At 52.6% G+C, this 22,903-nt stretch overlaps 1 protein-coding gene and 1 non-coding gene across 9 annotated transcripts in view; one reads left to right on the forward strand and one right to left on the reverse strand.

Moving 5' to 3' along the window:
- GRK5 (G protein-coupled receptor kinase 5) overlaps nucleotides 1-22,903 on the forward strand; it is a 231,478-nt gene that overhangs the window by 178,989 nt on the left and 29,586 nt on the right. For all 8 annotated transcript variants that reach the window (XM_060404747.1, XM_042238657.2, XM_060404748.1 and 5 more), the window contains one exon: nucleotides 22,348-22,448. In XM_060404747.1, the coding sequence (XP_060260730.1) occupies nucleotides 22,348-22,448 (101 nt within the window). The remainder of the gene's footprint in view (nucleotides 1-22,347; nucleotides 22,449-22,903) is intronic.
- Nucleotides 19,006-19,095, reverse strand: TRNAY-GUA (transfer RNA tyrosine (anticodon GUA)). The gene is given in 2 exon segments: nucleotides 19,006-19,041; nucleotides 19,059-19,095. It is a non-coding gene; the product is annotated as a tRNA-Tyr (tRNA).

Genomic DNA, 22,903 nt, shown 5'->3' on the forward strand with positions numbered 1-22,903 from the left:
GAACATGAGTTAGAGTAGCGAGGCCTGGCATGCTGCAGTCCATGGGGTTGCAAAGAGTCAGACACGACTGAGCGACTGAACTGAACTGTGAAAAAAACACCTCTGTGGTCAGTTACTTGTGGATATGACTTTTCGTGGCATCTCTCCCTTGTAAAGATTTACCCGGTGTGTGAGCACATTAAAGGCTCTTAAGAAGTCCTAAGGTAAAGAAACCAGCTCAACTGATAAAGCATTTCCCCGACTCCACCCTCGCCCTAATTTCACATCCTGCTGAATACATCTGGGGCTGCAGAATGCCTCCAGGGGTCTTCACGACCTGGCTTCCAGCTTTCACTCCCAGAGCCCCCAGGCTGGGCACTCCAGCCGCCACCTCCCAGTCTCATCTTGATATGCCTACCTGGTCACCTTTGTCCGAACTGTTCCCGGCAAGGCCTCCAACCTGGAAGGCGCTCCCCCAACTCTTATCTTTCTCCTTCTGTGTCTGCTCCACTGCACAGAGCCTCCTCTGCCTCTGGTCAGAAGCCGTCGCTCCTACCTGCTGCTCGGTTGTGCCTCTGCAGGTCTCTGGGGTTGATGCTTCCACAGCCCCAGAGGCTGGGTTCTGGGGAGCCCCCCCTTACAGAGGGGGTGACAGCGCATCACCAGATGGGCCGAATGCGGTCTGACAAGAGCAGCGGTGGACAGCGCACAGGGAAGTAAGGAGGGCCGGGGGGAAGCTGTCCTGGGCCAGCCCAGGCGAGCCAGGAAGGCTTCTGAAAGTTGATGCAGCTGAACCAAAGGCTCACGTGCTGATGAGGAAGCCAGGTACAAATGGAAAGAAAGGAGAGGGGCCTTTCCTGTGCAAAGGTCCGGATCAGGGGCTCTCACCTGGGGGGGCGGGTGGCGGCTGGCAGAGCCTGGAGATCTTTTTGATTGACACAAATGGGGAATGTGCTCCTAGCATCTGATACACATGGTTCAGAAATGCAGCTGAACGTCCTGCAATGCACAGGATGGCCCCCCCACCTAAGAATTATCTGGGCCTGAAATGTCAGTAGCGTTGAGGGCAAGAGGCCTTCGTGCGTAGAGGGGAATGGATGTGTGTTGGCAGGGAGGTCAGTGTTACAGAAGTGTCTCTCCCCAACCCCTAAGCTGAAAGTGTCTACTGGCAGGCTTATTTCTAGTAGGGGGACAGGGACCTTCTGGGAGGCAGGGCCTGGAAAACCATGGTGGGGCATGACTCATTGGAAAAGTCTTTGATGCTGGGAGGGATTGGGGGCAGGAGGAGAAGGGGATGACAGAGGATGAGATGGCTGGATGGCATCACTGACTCGATGGATGTGAATCTGAGTGAACTCTGGGAGTTGGTGATGGACAGGGAGGCCTGGCGTGCTGCGATTCATGGGGTCGCAAAGAGTCGGACACGACTTAGCGACCGAACTGAACTAAGGGCAGTGGGGAGCCCCAAGGGCTCTGAAGGCCATGTGCAGCCCAGGTTGGTCTTTCTGCCCCTCGTGTAGCGGAGGAAGGGGAGGAGGAGGACTGAAGGCGGGAGGCCATCCTGGGAGCTGCTGCCCTAGCTATGGAAATCAAGAGACACCAGGACCTTGGGAAATGTCAGGCAGAAGGAGCTCTCAGGGGATGACAGGTGAGGGAAGTCAGCAGAGGAGTCCGTGCTTTCCATCTTGAGTCACTGAGTGGGTGCGGGTGGCCCCAGGAAGGGCAGGGTGCTCAGGATGGTGGCCGGGCTATTAGCTCTCTGCACAGAGATGATGGCATCTGTTCTGTGCATCCCCTCTACCTCCCCCCACCAACCTCCCACAGCACTGGACACATGGCTGTCATTCATTGTGAGTTGGTTTGAATGAGACAGGAGGAGGCCCAGGAAGCTTCCCCCCATAAGCCTCTCCCCTCTGCCCACTCAGATCTCTTTCTGGGAAGCTGACACTGAGCTGGCTCATGTCCCCCAGAGTCTGACAGGGGGTATTTGCTGGGAGTCTGGCTGGCACATCCCTGCTCAAAGTCAAAACTCAATCCCAGAGCTGAAATCTCTCTCTCTCCAAACCCTGACTTGAAGGCGTCCATCCCAGGGACTAAGTCCACTCACTGGATGCTGCCCAGAATCCTGCGTCAGTTGCCCACACGTGGCCAGCTTTGCTCTGGGGGCAGTTAGAGGACACCAGCCTGGGGTGGGCTTTGCAATGGGCCGAACGCTATTGAGATCTGACTCAAAGGCAGCAGAGTGCTTATGTGGAGGCAAGTTTTAGAACCAGGTAGACCTGCGTTGGAAGCTAGGCGTGGTCTCTTTTAGCTGAGCAGCCTTGGGAAAGTTCCTTAGCCTCCTGGAACCTCAGGCTGCTCCTCTGTCAAGTGGACCGGGTAGCCCTGAGGGTCATAAATACCAGCCAGGACAGAGCCCAGGAGCTGCACGCACAAGACCCTCCCTTGGTGGTGCCTCTCCTCTGACTTTCCCCGTCCTGGTCTGTGTTTTTCAAAATCAGGCCATTGAATGATGAAATCATTTAGACATGAATTCCAGCTGTGGAGCTGTGAGAGGCCAAGAAGGGGTCCAGAGGGCCCCCAGCCTCAGAGGGCTGGCCAGAGAGGCTGGACTCCTTCAAATGCAATGCCTTAGTCAGGATGATTAATGCTAGTTGCCACAACAAACAAACCCCAAATCTCAGGGGCTTCACACACCAAAAACTTCTATTTCATGCACACTCTGACTGGGTCTCTTCTGGGTAAAGACTAGGGGGCCTGGCTGCTTTTGTGTGTCCATCACCAAAAGGGAAGGGACAAATGAGGGAAGCACATGAGCTTTAAATGCCTTGGTCCCCGTGTGACACTTTATTGTCTCTCCCCAACCCCTAAGCTGAAAACATCTATTGGCAGGCTTATTTCTAGTGCTGGTGAGGCAGTCATGAGCATGGCGTGGTCCATAGATATTCTTAGGCTTGTCAGCCCAGAGGAGCTGCCCAGAGCTGGTCGAATCAGACGTGCATTGGGCTCTGCAGAGATCCAGGCAGCACACCTTTCAGGCACCTACAGATCGGAGGTGATACCTGTAGCAGATGTTAAGGGGGCAGGGTTGCTCTGAGCTGGGGGTAGACCAGGAAATACTCCTAATTATAATAATAAGTAATAGTAAGTGATCCTGAAAAGAGTATTAAACAGCATTCATCACTATAGACAGCATTTAAAACATGCTAGTTTATGGAGACTTCCCTGCCGGTCCAGCAGTTTAAGACCCCGTGCTTCCAATGCAGGGGTTGAGGGTTCAATCCCTGGTTGGGGAATTAGATTCCACATGCTGTGTGGCATGGCCAAAAATTAAAAATAAATAAAATAAAAACAGAAAATAAAATACTAGCTTATGGAGATATAATTCACACATCACAAAATGCACCCTTTTAAATACACAGGTCAGTGGTTTTTAAAATTTTTGCACATGTGCAACTATCACTACTATCTGATTTCAGGACATTTATCTCCCAACAAAAACTCCATTCCCATTAGCAGAAACCCCCTATTTCCCTTTCTGCCCACTCCAGGCCACTGCTAATCTACTTCCTGTCTCTGTGGATTTGCCTGTCCTGGACATTTCATATAATTAAGTTTGTGTAATATATGGACTTTTGTGCCTGACTTCTTTCAAGGTTTCATCCATGTTGTAGTGGGTATCAGTATTTCTCATGTCTTTTTATGGCTGGATAGATAATATTCCATTATGGATATGCCCCATTTAATTTAACTCCTTATCAATTGACAGACACTTGGGACATTTCTACTTTGGGGCTATTATGAATCATGCTGCTATGACCTTCCATGCACAAGTTTTTGCATGAACGTGTATTGTCATTTCTCTTAGGTATGTACTTAGGAGTGGAATTGCTGGGTCACATGGTAACTTGATATTTCATGAGTTGAGGAATGACTAGGCTGTTTTCAAAGTGACTGCACCAGCAGACATTCCCACCAGCAGGTTATGAAGGTGCCCATCTCTCCACATCCTCTCCAGCACTTGGTATTTTCTGTTTTGCTTTGTTTTTGTAATAATTCTAGTGGGTGTGAAGTGGTATCTCATTGTGGTTAGATTGCATTTTCCTCATGACTAATGATGGAGAAGGTGATGGCAACCTACTCCAGTGCTGCTGCCTGGAGAATCCCAGGGACGGCAGAGCCTGGTGGACTGCCGTCTATGGGGTCGCACAGAGTCGGACACGACTGAAGCGACGCAGCAGCAGCAGCAGCAGCAGCAGCAGCAGCAGCAGCCTGACTAATGAGCACCTTTTCATGTGCTTATCGGCCGTTCCTATATCATCTTTGGAGACAAGTCTATTCAAATCCTTTGCCCATTTTTAAATTGGGTTGTTCATCTTATTAATGTTGAATCCTAAGAGTTCTTTTTATGTTCTAGGTACAAGTCCTTTATCAGATGATTTGCAAATATTTTCTCTCATTCTATGGGTTGTCTTTTTACTTTCTTGCTGGTGGCCTTTGAAACATGAAGATTTTTCATTTGATGACATTCAGATTCATTTTTCTTACTTGCTTTTAAATGACTTGTTTTCATGTTGTCTTATCTGTCCTTGTAAAAAAAGGCCTGTTTTCTTCTAATAATTTTATTCATTTTTGGCTGTGCTGTTTTTGTTGCTGTGCAGACTTTTTCTCTAGTTACGGTGTGCAGGCTTCTCATTGCGGTGACTTCTCCTATAGGGCACAGGCTTTAGGGAGCGCAGGCTTCGGTAGTTCAGATGCTTCAGTAGTTTCAGCTCAATAGTTTGAGCTCCCAGGCTCCAGAGCACAGGCTCAAAAGTTGTGGCGCATAGGTTTGGTTGCTCTGCAGGATGTGCTATCCTCCCAGATTAGGGACTGAACCCGTGTCTCCTACATTGGCAGGTGGATTCTTTACCGCCGAGCTACCTGGGAAGCCCAGGCCTCAGTTTTTCGAGGATTAGGGTGTATATGGAGAAACATTAGGCCCATAAATCTCTCAGAGCCCATTGCCTGTTATGAAGAACAGGATCTGGTCTGGTCCTTCACCTGTACTCCAGCCCTGCTCTGGGTCGACATGACACTATTCTTTAGGCCCTCTGGGTACAGCAGTGCAATCACCTGCTCTTGGATCTTTCTAGCAACTCCCCGAGATGGGTATTAGCGTAACCACTGTACAGACCAGGCACCTGAGGTTTGAGAGAGGTTGGTTTAGAATAGCAGAGGCAGGGCTTAGAAAGAACTCCTTAGGATCCTGCTTCGGCAATGCTGCTTGTAGAACATTTTGCTCTAGTTCATTTTAATTAGGCCCATTTTAACTGTGCCAGGGCTCCACCCCGGTCACTAAGGCCAGGCAGGTGGCACCCAGTTTCAGTGTGGTTTTGCTAGAAAGTATCCATGGATTCCAAGGGAAACTCAGACCTGGCAGAGGGTCCTGTGGAAAGGACCCTGCGTGGGCTTCTTCCGACAAATGAAGTGGGCAGGTGGGCTGGGACAGCCTTCTGACGCGAACCAGCTTGGCATCCTCTGTGGGATGCTGGGAAAGCCCCGGAGCAGGCGGTGCTTAGAGGGCATTTCTTGCGGGAGGTCCGCTGGCAAGGCCCGCAGATGCAGGCCTCTTTGTCTCTGTGAACAATGATAGGCTAAGCAGGGCAGTTTGTTCTTGTTAAGGGGGAAATTACCCATCAGCCTGAGTTGCTGCACAAAAGAAATGTATTCCTAGTGCTTGTTTGGCTCTCCGGAAAACATCCACCTTTTATAAAGTAAGGAGCTTGAATGAAAGGAAATAATAATCACTCCAAGTTCCTCTTTCTCTGGCCCCCTGCTCACAGCCTCACTTCATTGGCGCCTCCTCCTACCCCATCCAGGCAGCGGCATGGGATCCCAGCTAGTGCAAGCAGGCTGGCTTCCTGGTAGGGGACAGCTCCTCGGCCTCTGGGGCCGTCAGAGGCTTCAACCTTTGTCCTCAGGGGCACATGGAACCCCACTCTGCCACTTTCCAGCTGGGCATCCTTGGAGCCCCAGTTTCCCCATCTGAGTATGGGGATGATAGCAGTGGCGCTCAAGTGGGCTCCTTTGTCTTTAAATCAACTCATCTTTTAACTTAAATGTTTCAAAAGGAAACTTGGTATCTGGAATTGCCTGGAAAGCCAGTATTGATTTGTTGTACATAAAGATAACAGGAAAATTTGACATTACATCCTAGATGGATGCTATTTTGCTCATCTAAGGCTCTGAGCCTCCTTTCTCTTTGTTTTGAAGGGAAAGTAGCGAGTATTAGAGACAAGTTAGCAAGATAGCAAGTATCATCATACTGAGACTTTCTTCTTGATGATGGAAAACTTGAAGGAAAACTGAAAGGGGAATACTTTTTCCACTGAGTGATTCAACGTTATTTAATTGTGTCCTTGCACCTCCAGGCTAAGATCACTTCATCACCTTTAGAAAATGCTGGGCTGTCTGCCTCCTAACTGCGATGCATTTGATAAATGCTGGCTTGTTGCAAGAGATAGTATAACCTAAAGCAAAGGGCACTGGACTAGGAGTGGGGGTCACTCTTGAATCTCCCTTCCTGGGGTCTGGGGCCTTGAGGAGCTGGCTCAGAATTGGCCTAACCATCTAACCAAAGCTTGGTCTCTGGGGCAACCAAGGCCACGGAATATGGGCAGGTTTGGCTAAAGCCTCCCTTCCTAGTGCCTGCCATGTCTTCCATGGGGTTTGAGCTCTGAGCCCGGCCTTGGAGCCAGCTTTTCGTCTCTGCTAAGATCACTTGACTCTTGTCTGCTTCTCAAGCACCCAGATCAGCGTCTCCATTCTGTTGTCAGTGAATCTGGTCAGCTCAGGATTCACCTCTGCTTGAACCCCTCCTGGGCAGGGCCTGACTAGGTGGCCAGCTGCACCCTGGGTTTTCCCACTTCTTACCTCAGCACTGCAGAAAGCCTCAAGGGTGGAAGAAGATTGAGAAGAAAACTTGAGAAAGGAACTTCCTGGGAATGGCTCTTACTGTGAGCCAAACACTGTTCTTAGAGCTTTAAATAACTCACTTAATCCTCCATTTTAAAGATGAGGAGATGAAGACACAGAGAGATTAAGTAACTCGCTCAAGGTCACACAGCTGACATGAAGGAAGCCGAGACTTCAGGGTCTATGCTCTTGACCCTTCCCTATCCTGCTCTCCTAAGAACCCAACCTAGCTCCCTTCCTTGGGCTCCACTCACACTTCCTCTTGATTGAAGAACTATTAGTGAGTAGGGAGCTAGGGTGCTGTTTTGAAGAGCATCAGGGCTCCTGGGTCGTTACAAGTTTCTGCAGCCCCCAGCACTACATTGCTCCCTACGGAGGGCCCCTGCTGCTGAGCCATACTCAGAATAAAGATCTGGGCCTCCAGGAGTCCTGGTGTGCTGGGAGATGACCCTTATAGCCCACTCTCAGGGACCATTCTGTCAGTTCACCCCAAACGGAAAGAGACGACACCGCCTAGAGTATGCTCCAGCTCCCGGGGATCTCAGAGGCCCCCCAGTCCAGGGCCTGGCCGCAGTTTCAGCTGTAGATTTCCTGATGCAAAGATGCATGGATCTGCTGTGGTTGAGCAGGCCTTTGGCTGTCTTCTCCATCCTGGGCCCTGGCTTTTAGAAGAACACTTAGGACTCTTTGGAACCCAGTTTTTGAAAACTACTGGGCTAAGCCAGACTCTTCATTCCCTAGATGAGGGAACTGAGGCCCAAGAGGAGCCGGGTCCCTGAGGGTCATATAGCTGGAAGAGGAAACTGGAACATCCCTCACTGGGCTTCCCACTCACCCGTGCTAGAAGGGTGGTACAGAGGCACAAAAAGGAAAGCTTCCTGGCTTCTTTTCCCACCTCCCACCCTAGCTGGCCTGCAGTGGAGCCTGAATTCCTGTGAGACTCTCATTCTTTGGATCAGTACTTGTCTAAATGCTGTGCAAAACTGAGAAGGCCACCGTTTAAGTATAGGTAGCTTCCCAGGTAGTGCTAGTGGTAAACACCCTGCCCACCAGTGCAGGAGATGAAAGAGTTGTGGGTTCGATCCCTGGTTCAGGAAGACCCCCTGGAGGAGGGCATAGCAACCCACTCCAGTATTCTTGCCTGGAGTATCCCATGGACAGAGGAACCTGGTCGGCTACAGTCCTTAGGGTCACATGACTGAAGTAACTTAGCACAGCACAGCCCTTGAGGGTATCACTGAATCTAACCCTCTCACACTCCTTTACTAAGGGTGGATATTAATGAGGGAGGCGGGGCAAAGTAACATTATTTTATTTCTTTGAAAACCTTTTTTTCCAGATTTCTTTTTTAATGTAGACTATTTTTAAAGTGTTTATTGAATTTGTTACAATATTATTTCTGTTTTATGCTTTGGTTTTTCGACCGTGGGGCATGTCCAGCCAGGGATCAAACCCCCACCTTCTACACTGGTAGGCAATGTCTTAACCACTGGACCACCAGGGAAGCCCTAAGTAACATTGTTTTAGCACTTACTGTATGCTCTGTGTTTTATACCTTTATCGCATGCTGTCTTCATGATAGTCCTGGGTAGTAGACACAATTGTCCCTGTTTTACCTTGGAAAAAGGGCTTCATTAAGAGTAAAAGCTGGGAGAATTTAAAACAGGGACCGACACAGATACCTGTATGCAAATATCCATAACAGCGTTATTCACAGTTGTTGAAAAGTAGAAACAAGCCGTGTCCATCAGCGGATGAATGGATAAGCAAAATGAGGTCTGTCATACAATGGAATATTATTCAGCCATAAATAGGCATGAAGTCCTGATACCTGCTAGAGCATGAAAGAATCTTGAAAACATTAGGCTAAGTGAAAGAAGTGAAATGAAGGAGTGAAAGTCGCTCAGTCGTGTCCAACTCTTTGAGACCCCATGGACTATATGATCCATGGAATTCTCTAGGCCAGAATAGCCTTGAGTGCCTAGCCTTTCCTTTCTTCAGGGGATCTTCCCAACCCAGAGATCGAACCCAGGTCTCCTGCATTGCAGGCAGATTCTTTACCAGCTGAGCCACATGGGAAGCCCAAGTGAAAGAAATCAGACAAAAAGGGCCACATTTGTATGATTCCACTTACATGAAATGTCCAGCGTAGGCAAATTCATTGAGACAAAACTAAAGCTTACCAGAGTTTCAGGGGAAGGGATGGGGAGTTACTGCTTAATGGCTATAGAGTTTTTGTTTGGGATGATAAGAAAATTTGAGAAAAGATGGTGGTAATAGTCAACGTTATGACTGCAGTTAATGCCACTAAATGGTTAAAATGGCAATCTCTCTGCTATGTCTATTTGACCACAAGTAAAGAAAAAGAACAGAGAAAGAGTGATGATGAGATGTTACCCCAGTCTGTCTGGTTCTAGAACCTGGTTGCTTTCCTTTCCACTGTGTCGTCTTATCAGAGGTTGACCAAAGGCACCTTTCGAGCTGCTTCATGAAGGAGCTAGTTGGGGTGGGGGTGGCAGGTGGGCTGAGGGCTGTGTGGATCGGCTGGACCCTCCTGTGTGTGATCCACTTCTTGATGCCCAGCCTTTATGCTGTATCATTAGCATTTTCTCATGTCCCAGACTCTCTGCACAGCATTTTCAACAACTGTGTAATTGTCCCTCAGTTCAGTTGCTCAGTTGTGTCCAACTCTTTGCTACCCCATGAAGCGCAGCACGCCAGGCCTCCCATCACCAGCTCCTGGAGTCCACCCAAACTCATGTCCATTGAGTCAGTGACGCCTTCCAACCATCTCATCCTCTGTCGTCCCCTTCTCCTCCTGCCCCCAATCTTTCCCAGCATCAGGATCTTTTCAAATGAGTCAGCTGTTTGCATCAGGTGGCCAAAGTATTGGAGTTTCAGCTTCAACATCAATCCTTCCAGTGAACACCCAGGACTAATCTCCTTTAGGATGGACTGGTTGGATCCCTCAGATAGACATATTTATTTCTCCCTGCTAACTTCCCTGGAAAACACGCCCTCTCTGTCTTCAGCCTGACATCTCGGGGCTCCTCACAGCAGGCCAGGGCACGCCTGTCCAAGTTCCTCTTCCTTTCTTGTGACCTTCCAGGGCAGAAAATGGGAGTCTCCTTTGATGCTGGTGGAGCCGGCTCTGCCTCTGAACCCCATTCCTCTGCGTGTGTGTGTGTGTGTGTGTGTGTGTGTGTGTGTGTGCTATTTCCTTCCCAGAACTCCTCTTTAGAGAGTGGCTGGATACAGTGAAGCCAGCCTCAGGCTTCCTGAGGACAACCTCCCCACCCTCAGCACTGCCCTGGATGGGCAGACACTGGTCTCTGACCCTGGGTCTTGGGCAGAGAAATGACATCCTGGGGGTTTCAGTCAAGTTTCCCAGGATCTTGAAAGATGCCTGCCCTCCTTCACTCCCAAGCTGCCTGGAATGAAATCTTCATGGGAGAAATGTCTTCCTGGGCCAAGGTATTTGCAACACAGCTTCACACTGAAGCCGGTCTGGAGTCTGTGGACTGGAGGGTGACCTGGAAGATGGAACACTGGCTCACTGTGCCCTCTCCACTCACACGCAAGGAATGAGAGACACCCCGGGGTGTGAGCATTCTGCACCCCGGCCCCATCGGACCTGGGCCCTAACTGTGAATTACCTGCACGTGACCATCCTAACCCAGAGCGGAGTTGGCCGGATCCAAGCTCCTCGCCAGGAAAAAGCCTGCTTCTCTGGGTCCTGAGCGCCAGCCCTCAGCCTGTGTAAACACCAAGTCATCTCCCAATGCGAGCTCTGGGCCCGCAGTTCTTGACCGGGGATTATCAAGTTGACAGAGCCCGGCTGGCCTCCCGCTCCAACGTCCAGGCACATTTCGTTTTGTTAATTATCCGTTTTTGCTTTTGACGTAAAAAAGTCAAGGTCTGGGTCAGGGCCACTTGTGTGTTTTCCTTTCTTTCTCATTAAAGTTGCCCAGCTCTCAGGGCCTCTGGCTAAATTCTACCAGTGTTTAAAAATGCTCTCACTTCCTGACCTCTAAAACATCCTTCATCCTGATTTCTGCGAAGCCACTTAAAAACAGCAAAGGATGCAAGGGACAACATGCTTTACTTCCCAGTCTGCTTTTCCCTCCTTGGAGGGTGAGGGCTGTGTTTCACCACTTCGCTGACACAGAGAATGCGACCCTTTGTGACGTGGGGTGGCCAGGTCAGCGGGGGCACCCTCTGAAAGGGCTGGGACCCCATGCAGGGCATACTTGTTCAGAGGACTTCCTGACCCAGTAGCCCTTCACCAGTGGATGGTCTCTGTGAGCCTGCTCTTTGCCATCTTAAATTTGTCCAGAAAAGTGCTGGTTTGGCCATGGGGTTAGGGTTGTGTGTGTGCTAAGTCACTTCAGTCGTGTTCAACTCTTTGCGACGCTATGGACTGTAGCCCGCCAGGCAAGAATACTGGAGTGGATTGCCATGCCCTTCTCCAGGGGATCTGCCTGACCCAGGGATCAGGCAGGTTCTTCACCACTAGCTCTACCTGGGAAGTGTTAGGGTTAGGGTCGGGATTCTTTCAGAGTGCTGGTCTTCTCATTGTCTGGCCACGTCCCCTTCATCCTCTGAGCCTTGATAAGACCTCACCTTGGCCATGAGGTCACCTCTCTGAGCTCGTCCTTCTAGGGGCTGAGCGCCCACACCACACTTGGCCACCCCCACTCCCCCACCAGCCTTGAACTCCTACCATTGGCCAAGTGAGTCGGTTTATGAGGTCTTTGGGGTGCGGCTCATGACCTGGGCACAGAACAGACACTCAGGGAACCTGTTGTAACTGATGGACGGTGTCAGCTCAGACCCTTGCAGGAGAAACAGCGGGCTCCTTGCTTCCTGACTTGTATCTTCCACAGCACCAAGCACCTCTTAAGTCTGCTCACAAAGGCAGCTCCTGTCCCCCCCAGTATCTTCCTGGCAGAGTAACCAGCTAAACCCAGGGTCGGCCCTGAATTGGTATAAGAGATCTTTGCCCAAAGACTTAAGGAGATTGCCAGGGTGGCCACATATTCTGTCTGCGTCATAATGGAACCATGGGCCTTACAAAGGACACTGGGCTGCTTCCTACCACAGTATCAAAGCAACGGCCTTCCTAAACTTCTCCAGCCACAAGAAGCTCCAGAGAGCCCTGTGAGGCCCTCTGGGTCTTTGGCTGTTTATCACAGAAAGATAAAGGCGCAGAGTGGCAGTCAGGCTGGAGGTGGATCCCTGGGTGCCCCTCTGGAGAAGTTTCCTTCAAGACTGAGTGCCGTCTGTCAGAGACAAAGGAAGATCCAGGTTTTGTGGCAGCTGAAGCTTAAATAACATTGAGGAAAAGTCTTTAAGAAGAAAGAACAGAACATTAGGTACCAAAGTGAGTATCTCCTGAGAAGGAGAAAAGAAATCACAACGGACACCTACAGCCTTGGGGATTCGGTGCTTGTCACCTGAGACCTCCATTTCCCGGAAATGCTTGTGCAGACTTGCTTCCTCTCCCACAGAGAACACTTGGTTGCTCCCTGGACTGCAAGTAAGGGGCCCCAGAGCTTCAGCTCCCTCTGCTTTGGGGTGAATTACTTCTGAATGGAGACCACGCCCCCCCTAATGGTCAGCAGCAAGCCTCACCTCTCCTTAGAGCATGAGAGAGGTCATGAGACTTGTCATTTTCCCAGCGTCTACCCCAAGGACCTCCAGCCACCAGCTGCCTATCCAGCATGTGTCTCTTCCCTCAGGGGCTGCATCTGGCATGGTGCTCAGGCCACATGGTCCAGCAGCCTCGTTGCCCACGTGGACACCCAGGGAGGAGCTCGTGTCTGGGCCGAGAGCCACAGGATGGAGTCGTCTGGCCTAGTCAGGCCCGGGAGCCATAGTCTCACAGCCCCTTTGCTTGAGAGCGCTTGGCTGGGCTGGTTCACTTTCCCAACGACCAAGATAACCAAACTCTGCCTTTCCCTTTGGTTCTGTTCTTGTCTGGGGCTCGTTGGTTTGTGCCTGCTGCCTGGCAGGTGTGGAAGACGAACTATTCCAGATGGACCCAGGTTCTGCGGCCCCTGGCTTCCCCACACGGCACTGAAGGTTTTGATTAAGAGGAGGAAGAATGGGGCTTTCTCTTCCTGTCAGCCAGACCTTAAATCAACCCTGGAGTGAAACGTTGTCCAAGGCTGCCGATCGGCAAACGCGCTCCGTTGTCTGCCGGTTGTGATTGTACAAGCAGGTTTCACTTGCAGCCAGGATTTGGGGGTTGGACTGGGCCCTGCTTTGCCCACCTCCTTCCCGTCCTGCTTTCTTCACCCAATTCCTGTTCCTAGTGTCAGGCAGGCTGGGCTAAGTTAGTTTTTATGGAACTTGGAACCAGCCAACTTGAGTGGGGGGAGAGAAGAGGGAGGGGAGGGGGAGACTTTGGAGGGTCCTCCTCACCACCAGGCCCAGCTCCTGATTTTACAGATGGTGAATTTGCCTGGAGTATTGGTGGCAGGTGGCAGATACTTATCTCCCAGTTGTTCAAAGGAGGAATTTACTGGAAGTGGGGGCGGGGGGGATACGGTTAAATGAAACCGTCAGAGAGATATGGCTCTTCATGGGCTCAGGAACCCATGGCCCCAGGGTGCTTCTCCCAAGGCAGTTCCAGTTTCCCCACCCCCAGCCACCCTCAAGCCTCCAGTCCACAGTTTCCACCCCAAACAAACACTCCAACTGGTTGTAACTAAGAAAATCCCAAAGAACTGACTGACCCAGTTGGCTCAAAGGCAGGAGGTAGACCAGATGACCTCATGAAGGCATTTCTTCTTTGAATGAACATGTGCATACACATTTGGTGAACAAATGTATCAAGCACTGACTGTTCAGTGCACATTGTAAGTTCATTTCAGCAAAGCAGAGTGGAGAGATGGCAGGTTTTGGAGCTGCACAGGCCTGGATTTGAACCTCAGGTCATCTGTTTATGAACTGTTCCGTCTACGGGCATGTAGAGTCCTAGCCGCTCACCAAGTGCTTACTCAAGTTCAGATGAGGCAGGAATAAACAACATTTCTGCCCCTTGAAGAGCTCCCTAAGGCTCAGCATCCATGAGCCCCGCCTAGGGCATCGTTCTGGGAAGTGATGGGAAGTATGAATTTGTGGGAGAAGTCACCTGGAGGGGCCAGTGGCTATCAGGCAGCCCCTCTCCTTAGGCGCCCACGATGCCTATGACCCTGGCTCTGCTAGAGGGTGATTCCCACCCCTGCCCCCGCCCACGGCTGGGCCTGGGCAGCCCTGTGTGCAGAGCTTCCCACCATTGACGCAGATCTCTTCATCAAGGGTCAAGGGGCGGCCAGGGTATGGCTGTGGGAGTGCCCCTCCCTGGTTCCTGTCCTGGAGGAGAAGTGAGTTGGCCCTCCAACAAACAGTTGCCTCCAACCTGGTATGGGTGGGACAGGCAACACCCACCCACCACCCCCCCGCCAGAAGCCACCTGTTTGGAAGGAAGGGGACCCACTGAGACTCCTGTCTTCCAGAGTGTCTTGCCTCTCTTGCTCAGCTTTTCCTGAAAACCAGGTCTGTCCACATTGAGAAATTGCAAACAGTTTACATGGGGAATGTCAACTGCCCACATATGAAAATATACACATCATTAAGCCCTAAGTGCTTGCGTCTGGAAATAGAGCGGACAGTCTCCTGGGCTGACCTTTTGCTCACTGATGGAACTGCTGCTAATGAGCAGGGAGCTCCTTGGAGGGATGTTTTCATATAGTGAAGCGAAGCATATGCTCGCCATTAGCCTGAGAGAGTGTGTGTGTGTGTGTGTGTGTGTGTGTACACAACAGTGCAATATAAACAGTGCTCACCAGAACACACAACGTCCACTGCACCTCATTATCCAGCTCCACCAGCCTCCAAAGAAGGCTTGCTCTCCAAGGCAGAGTCACATCCCCACTCACTATTTGAGAAAGACTATGGCATCCTTGGAGGACCTGTAGAGCTCAGGGATAAGGCTCTCTGACCAGACTGCCTGGGTTTGAATCTTGTCTCTGCTCCCATGCTAGCTGTGTGATCTTGGGCAAGTAACTTAACTTCTCGGGGCCTATTTCTGCATCTATCAGATGGACATGATAAAACTTTTGTTGTAGTTGTTCAGCTGTTCAGTCATGTCTGACTCTTTGCAACGCCATGGACTGCGGCATCCCAGGACTCCCTGTTCATCACCAACTCCTGGAGCCTACTCAAACTCACGTTCATTGCGTTGGTAATACCATCCAACCATCTCATCGTCTGTCATCCCCTTCTCCTCCTGCCCCTAATCCCTCCCAGCATCAAAGTCTTTTCCAATGAGTCAGCTCTTTGCATGAGGTGGCCAGAGTAATGGAGTTTCAGCTTTAGCATCATTCCTTCCAAAGAACACCCAGGACTGATCTCCTTTAGAATGGACTGGTTGGATCTCCTTACAGTCCAAGGGACTCTCAAGAGTCTTCTCCAACACCATACTTCAAAAGCATCAATTCTTCAGCACTCAGCTGTCTTCACAGTCCAACTCTCACATCCATACATGACCACTGGAAAAACCATAGCCTTGACTAGACGGACCTTTGTTGGCAAAGTAATGTCTCTGCTTTTTAATATGCTATCTAGGTTGGTCATAACTTTCCTTCCAAGGAGTAAGCATCTTTTAATTTCATGGCTGTAATCACCATCTGCAGTGATTTTTGGAGCCCCCAAAAATAAAGTCTAACACTGTTTCCACTGTTTCCCCATCTATTTCCCATGAAATGATGGGACCAGATGCCATGATCTTTGTTTTCTGAATGTTGAGCTTTAAGCCAACTTTTTCACTCTCCTCTTTCACTTTCAAGAGGCTCTTTAGTTCCTCTTCACTTTCTGCCATAAGGATGGTGTCATCTGCATATCTGAGGTTATTGAGATTTCTCCCAGCAATCTTGATTCCAGCTTGTGCTTCTTGCAGCCCAGTGTTTCTCATGATGTACTCTGCATATAAGTTAAATAAGCAGGGTGACAATATACAGCCTTGATGTACTCCTTTTCCTATTTGGAACCAGTCAGTTTTTCCATGTCCAGTTCTAACTGTTGCTTCCTGACCTGCATATCTGAGGTTATTGATATTTCTCCTTGCAATCTTGATTCCAGTTTGTGCTTCATTCAGCCCAGCATGTCACATGATGTATTCTTCATACAGGTTAAATAACCGTAAAACCTACTTTGAGAGATTAAAAAAGATACCCCATGGAAAGTTCCTAGGACTTAACATAATAGGTGCTCAAGAAATCACAACGATGATGAATGTTGTCAGTGGGAGGTGGGATTGTGTGGAAGGCCCTGCGGGCTCAAAGAATCGTTTTGGATGAGGTTGCATTGGGAAAAGGTCCTGAAGACTGCGTAGTGTATGGACAATGAGCCATGATGGGTGGCAAGGGCTCCTTCCATGAGAATAGCAAAGGCCTGGTGGCTGGAAAGCCAGAGTTTACCCAGGAAATGAGTGTGCAGTGGGAGCAGAGGGCATGATGGAGAGGCAGGTTGAGGAAGGCCTTTGGGACTAGATCAAGAAGGCTCTGAACTTGGTCTGTTGGCAGTGGGGCTCATCTCTGCTGTGTGAGGTGGAAAAACTCTCTTAGGGGCTGTTGTATCCACGTACGAGCAGGTGGTTGCAGAGGCTTGTGAGTGCCTACTACTAGTTAGTCCAGGCAAAAGAAGAGAATTCTTGAAACATACCAGGGCTGAGATTGCTGTGTGTGCCTGTCCCTCTCTGTGAAGTGGGGACAAGCTGGTTTTGAGTGGGGACAGCAAGGCAGAGGCTGTGTTCCTTCCCTCGAGTGGCTCAGGACACCTGGTTAGAGCCCATCCAGCTCAGATCCACTGGCCCGAACTCTGCCCGCTATGGAGCCCCTCCACTGTTGGGGTGCTCTCCCTGGCCAGTGCCGTGAATCAGAGGGGTCTCATCTCCGTTTTTCCATCTGTGCCACGAATGGGGTTACATCAGTGAGGCCCCGAGGCTCTTCCCAGGAGAGCCCTCTGTGTTCTCCCCCTCCTGCTGTATCCTCTGGGCTCCTGGATCTCTAAACAAGTGTTGGGCGTGTATTTCCTGGAGACTCCAAGGATGACAGGAGAGGTGCTCGCTTCGGGATTCTTGGCGGCTGCGGAGGAGGCATTGGAGGGTTTCTGGCCCTGGCCATGCCTCCATCCCTCAGCACCCCCAGGGACACCGGCCACATACGGTGGATGCCATCTCCACTCTGACCTCTTGACATGAAGAACTTGGATGCTTCGGCAACAAGGCCCTCAGACATCGCAGTTTCTCTCTGATGCAGGAAATGAGGTCCCTTCCTTCCGCTGGTCACCTAGGTGCAGAGGGCAGCAGCGGCGCCAGCCCCGGGGAGAGCAGGGGTAGCAGGCCCCTGCCACACACACACACACACACACACACACACACACACACACACACACACACCCTCCCCCGCCCTTACGGTTCCACCCTTGGCCTGATGACTCAGCCGTCAGTGAGAACCAGCCTGGCAAGACATGACCGCGCCAGCCGTCGCCCTTATTTAGCTCTATCTGGATGAGCCCTCCTCCCCGTGAGCAGCACCCCCTACAGCTCCCTGCTTGCCCGCCTCCTGACCTTTGGGCTCCCCCCAACTCCCGTGTAAACCCCACGTCTCCCTCAAGATCTACCCCTCTCCAGGGGGCTCTCTCACTTTTCCCCTAAATTCTTACTGCAAAGGCCGCCCTCCTCAGGTCTGAGATGAATCACCGGGTAATTATTTCAGGTGTGCCAGCTGGCTTTCCTCCTCTGATGGGGGTTGGGGGATGGAGGGAGAGTGATGGCGGGGGAGGGCGGGGGGCTGGTCAGCCCTGGGGTGTCTGCAAGCGCAGCGCAGCATCAAGGGGCTCAATTGCGCCACCTGGTGGACCGGCTGCGGATGACCTGTGGAGGCCGAGTGGGGTTGGGGATGGGCGGTGGGGGATAGGGGGTGGGGGCTGGGGGACTGTCGGTCTGCCCCGGGGGCTCCATCCCTGTCACTGGAGGTTGCTGAGGGAAGCAGAGGCTTGGGCGTGGTGGATGATCCGCACAGGCTTCCCTGGTCGAGGGCTGAGGTACTCACCCATGGAGGCTTCCTTCCCAGACCAGACCCATGCCTTCCCCGCAACCACCATCCCTTCCTTTCCAACCTCGGTCCCTGAAACACCCCAGGTAATCCCTGTTAGTCCGCTGCTGCTGCTGCTGCTGCTAAGTAGCTTCAGTCGTGTCCAACTCTGTGCAACCCCATAGATGGCAGCCCACCAGGCTCCTCTGTCCCTGGGATTCTCCAGGCAAGAATACTGGAGTGGGTTGCCATTTCCTTCTCCAATGCATGCATGCAAGCCGCTTCAGTCGTGTCCAACTCTGTGCAACCCCATGGACAGCAGCCCACCAGGCTTCTCTGTCCACGGAATTCTCTAGGCGAGTGTACTGGAGTGGGTTGCCATTTCCTTCTCCCTGTTAGCTGCTGCTGCTAAGTCGCTTCAGTCGTGTCCGACTCTGTGGGACCTCCCTGTTAGCATGTCATCCCAAATCCAGCACATGCTCCTGCTTAATCCATTGCTATACAGATGCAGCTTCAGGACAAATCCTTAGCTCTTCTAACTAACCAGATCCTCCCACCCCGCCCCCACCAGCCCCTAACTCTCTCCTCCTTAGAAATCCTAAGGCCTCCAGTACCCTGAATCACCGCTGGTCATCTATACCGTCCCTGTCTCCGTGTTGTAGAGGTGTCCGTGGAGGAGAGGATGAGAGGTCTGGCCTAGGCCCCATGTTGAAGTTTAGGGCCACGGGCAGTGAGGCGGCGTGAGAGCACTGAGAATAGGGGAAAAGTGAAGTTGCTCAGTTGTGTCCAACTCTTTGCAACCCCATGGACTGTAGCCCATGAGGCTCTTCCATCCTTGGAATTTTCCAGGCAAGAGTACTGGAGTGGGTTGCCATTTCCTTCTCCAGGGGATCTTCCTGACCCAGGGATTGAACCCGGGTCTCCCGTATTGCAGGCAGACGCTTTACTGTCAGAGCCCCCAGGGAAGCCCAGAGCAACTAAGGCAACTTCCTTTGAGCCGGAATCGAACCAGCAACCTAAGGATGTGCACATTTATCAAGTCTACAGTCCTCCGCTCTACCAGCTGAGCTATCGAAGGGTGCATATGAGAACAGGAAAGTGGGGCCAAAAGGGAGGAGGGGGCTTAGGGAGATGTGAAGGTGCAGAGCCCACGGGGCCCCTGTACCATTAACTGGCCTGCACCATTCATGTTTGGAACGACGCAACAGGCTCTCCTCAAGGTGCTGTGGTATCCAGAAAACCCTTGGACAGCCCTCCCCTCTTGTCGCCTCAAAAGTGTGTTTTGGTAACACACACAGCAGGAAGCCCAGGACCTGTGGCCTAGGCGTCAAGAACAGGCGGGAGTGCGTCTGGGCCGTCGCGGGGCTGGAGGTACAAAGGGGCGAGTGTACAGAGTCTGCCCGACCCGCTGGGCCTGCCGGCCACTGGCCCCGTCCAACTGCAGCCCCAAGTGGTACTAATTCAGGGTTAATTTTACATTCCACAGGGAGGGGTGGAGCAGGTTATTTTCCTCTGGTGATGGGGGGCTTCTACCCACAGACAGTGGATAAGGCACACCTGAGCTTGAATGCCCCATCTATTCCCTGCCTCAAGGGAGAAGAGCCTGGGAAGCATCTTGGGCAAAGAGGTGCGGATGTTTTCTTGCTCCACGTGTGACTCGGGGGGCAGGACAGGTGGCCCTGCAGCCTGAGGCTCCTCTAGGAACCAAGTCTTTTCCCACCAGGCTGGAGGGGAGAGCTTGGTGGTCCGAAAGCCTGAGTGTGCACAGCTGTGTCCCTGAGGTGCAAACTGTGTTTTAAGCCATCTGGAGTTGGCCGTGGAGATGCCCTCCTAAGGGGCGCCCGGGACTCGTCCTGATGGCCAGCATGGTGGACTTCTGGCAGGTCTGCAGACCGCTCATGTCAGGGTTGGCCAGCCATGGGCTGCAGCTGCCCTAGATCTTTGGGAGGCCCAGCGTTCACAGCGGGGCCACCAGTTCCCAGACCCTCCCCCAGTCCCCCTAAGCCATACCAGCACACATTTCAAAGGACCCTTTGTCCCTGGATCTGACCCCTGGGTTGAGAAGATCCCCTAGAGAAGGGATAGGCTACCCACTCCAGTATTCCTGGGCTTCCCTGGTGGCTCAGCTTGTAAAGAATCCACCTGCAATGTGGGAGACCTGGGTTCAATCCCGGGGTTGGGAAGATGCCCTGGAGAAGGAAAAGGCTACCCACTCCAGTATTCATGGAGAATTCCATGGACCATATAGTCCATGGGGTCACAAAGAGTCGGACACGACTGAGCGAATTTCACACTTCACTTGGTGCCTACATGCACACTCTTATGTAAAGTCGGAACCTGCAGGCTGGGACCCCGTGAGGAGACCACCCTGTGACCAAAGAAATAAAGTGTCACTTCCAACACTGCTGGCCCGAGGGGGTCCCAGGCGCCAGCGGCCTCCACCAACACCCCTTCTCCAGGCTGCTTTCAGCCCCACAAATATCCGAGGGCCTCGAGGTCTTTACTGTTTGGTTAGAAATTAAGGGAACATCTGTGACATGGAGGAGAATGACCCCAATCCTTCCACTCCGTTCTGACCCTCAGCTCCATCCCAGAGGGGCAGTCCTGCTGGAGAGAGCCACAGCCCTGCCCGCCAGAGCTCTCGAGGCATTCCTGAGCCCTCAGGGCAGTGAGGGGGACATTCTTCTCCAGAGCCCACCTGGCCTGCAGGAAACACCCCTCCCTTCTCCAGCCTACCTCACAGGCCTCCTGGGACCAGCAGGGATTAGCTTCCTGGAAAGAGATCCAAAACTATGTGGAATTCTCCCGCCTTCAAGCCACAGAGGACAAACTGTGGTCACCGGGACCCCAGGGCCCTTTTTCTTACGTGATGCATCAGACCTCACCTGTGGGGAGAGCCTTCTCAGTTTGCGGGGAAGGATCAACACCCTCAGATTCCCCCTGATGTGACTAGAACAGCAAGTGCCTCTTTGAGCAGTGGCACGGCCCACCCTCCCAGCAGGTTTGGGTTTTTATTCCCTTTTTACTGGCAGAAGGTGTCGTTCCCCAGAGTCACTCGAGAGGGGGTTTGGTTGGAATCGCTTGTCTCTTCACGTCATCGGGCCAGAGACTGAATTTAAACCCGTGGTCGTTAAACCAAGCGCGTCATCACCAGCTGTTAACTCCCCTCCGGGCTTTGAGTTTAGGCGGCGCCCCCAGAGCTCTCCTGCCCGCCAGTTCCAAGGAATGACAGTGCTGGGACTTCACGCACAGCTGAGCTGCCCCCAGACCCCCGGAAGCCCCTCCCGTCTGCTCAGGAGTGGGGAGGGCCCAGGCAGGAGGGCCCAGGAGGGGTGGGAGGTCTGAGGCCACATTCTGCTTTGCCTCTGACCCTCCCCTCAGAAGCTTTCCCAGCTGACCCCCAACCCTCTGCAATAACACTCCCCCACCAGCCACCACCACTGAGACCAGTGGCTCACCACCCTGAGCTGTAGCATCTTCTGTGTAAGTTCCAGCTCAGCCCACAGCTAAGGTCACATCTCAGGGGCCTCCTGGGAGATGGCGGTGAAAGAGGGGAGCCCACACAGGTGGTCCAGACACCCACCACTTCCAACCAGCTTCACTCTAGACCCACCTAGCCTGGGATAAATCCCGTCTCTGCTGCTTGCTGGTGACCTTGGGCAAAGGTCTTAACCTTTCCGAACCTGTGGTTTCCTCAACTGTGAAATCAGCATCATTGTAGCATCCGAGTCATACGGCTTCATTGACTGGTTCTTGGAGAAACGGTTATTTCTGACCATCCTCCTGATGACAGCAAGGCTGTGTCCAGAGCAAGGCTCGCAGCTCCAGCAGTCATGTGGGCATGGGATGCAGCCCTGGCAAGCCCAAACCAGGCCCACGTCGCCGCCTTCTGCTGCTCTCCCGGGCACAGGGCCGCCCCTCCACACCCCGTCGCCTGCTCTAGACCCCCTGATGTGCGCCCTCCGAGGACACAGCCCCCCTGTGGCTAAGGGGCAGGGGTAACTCTCCGGGGGGTCCCTTCACTGTGAGTGCTCACGCCCCGCCCTCGGTTCCGGCCACAGCCCTGGACACAGGATGTCACGATCTTTGTCACAGAGGAGGACAGTGGGGCTCCAAGGAGCAGGGTGGCCTTACGAGGTCGCCACACTCTCAGTGGCAGAACCAGAAATCTGACCCGAAGTCCAGACCAGTTGGGTCACCACCTTCCATCGCTGCTACCTCCCCATGCGGTGGGGGGGCCGGGACCAGGTGCGGGCGGGTGGGGCCCCAGTGGCAGCCTGGCCCCCTGCCCCCTCCTCACTGATGCCTCCTCTTCTGTTCCTGCCTCCAGTCCCCAATTTTCATCGCCCAAGTTGGACGGGACCTGGTCTCTCAGACGGAGGAGAAGCTCCTTCAGAAACCCTGCAAAGAACTCTTCTCGCCCTGCGTGCAGTAAGTGCCCCGGGCCCTGGCCTCCCCTCCTCTTTCCCTGTCCGGGAGTCAGGACCCTCAGCCTCCTTGTGGGTCTCTACCCGGTCACCTGGAAAGGGGGCTGCCTCTTGCGTCCCTCCCCCGGAGCGCTGGGCACCCGGGGGCAGGTCTTCAGTGCCCGAGGGCCCCCGCCAAGCCCCCCAGCAGCCTGTGTATGAAGGGAAAAGAGCCCAGGGTGCCAAGTGCAGAGAAAACATGTGCTTCAGATGATGTAGCTCCCAGGCCGCTGACAAGGAGGCATGTGTAAAGCTCTACCCCGGTCTGGCTGGTCTGGAAACCCTTCCTGCCCACCCCACCCCGCCTACTGCTGCCACCTACCCGCACTGCTGACGAAGCGGGGATGCAGGCTGCCCCTGGCCACGCCCCACCAGCTCATCGCAGGCTGCAGTGGGTGTGGTGCCAGCCGAGCGCCAATT

The sequence above is a fragment of the Ovis aries genome, chromosome 22, assembly GCF_016772045.2.
Source record: "Ovis aries strain OAR_USU_Benz2616 breed Rambouillet chromosome 22, ARS-UI_Ramb_v3.0, whole genome shotgun sequence".
NCBI classification, from domain to species: Eukaryota; Metazoa; Chordata; class Mammalia; order Artiodactyla; family Bovidae; genus Ovis; species Ovis aries.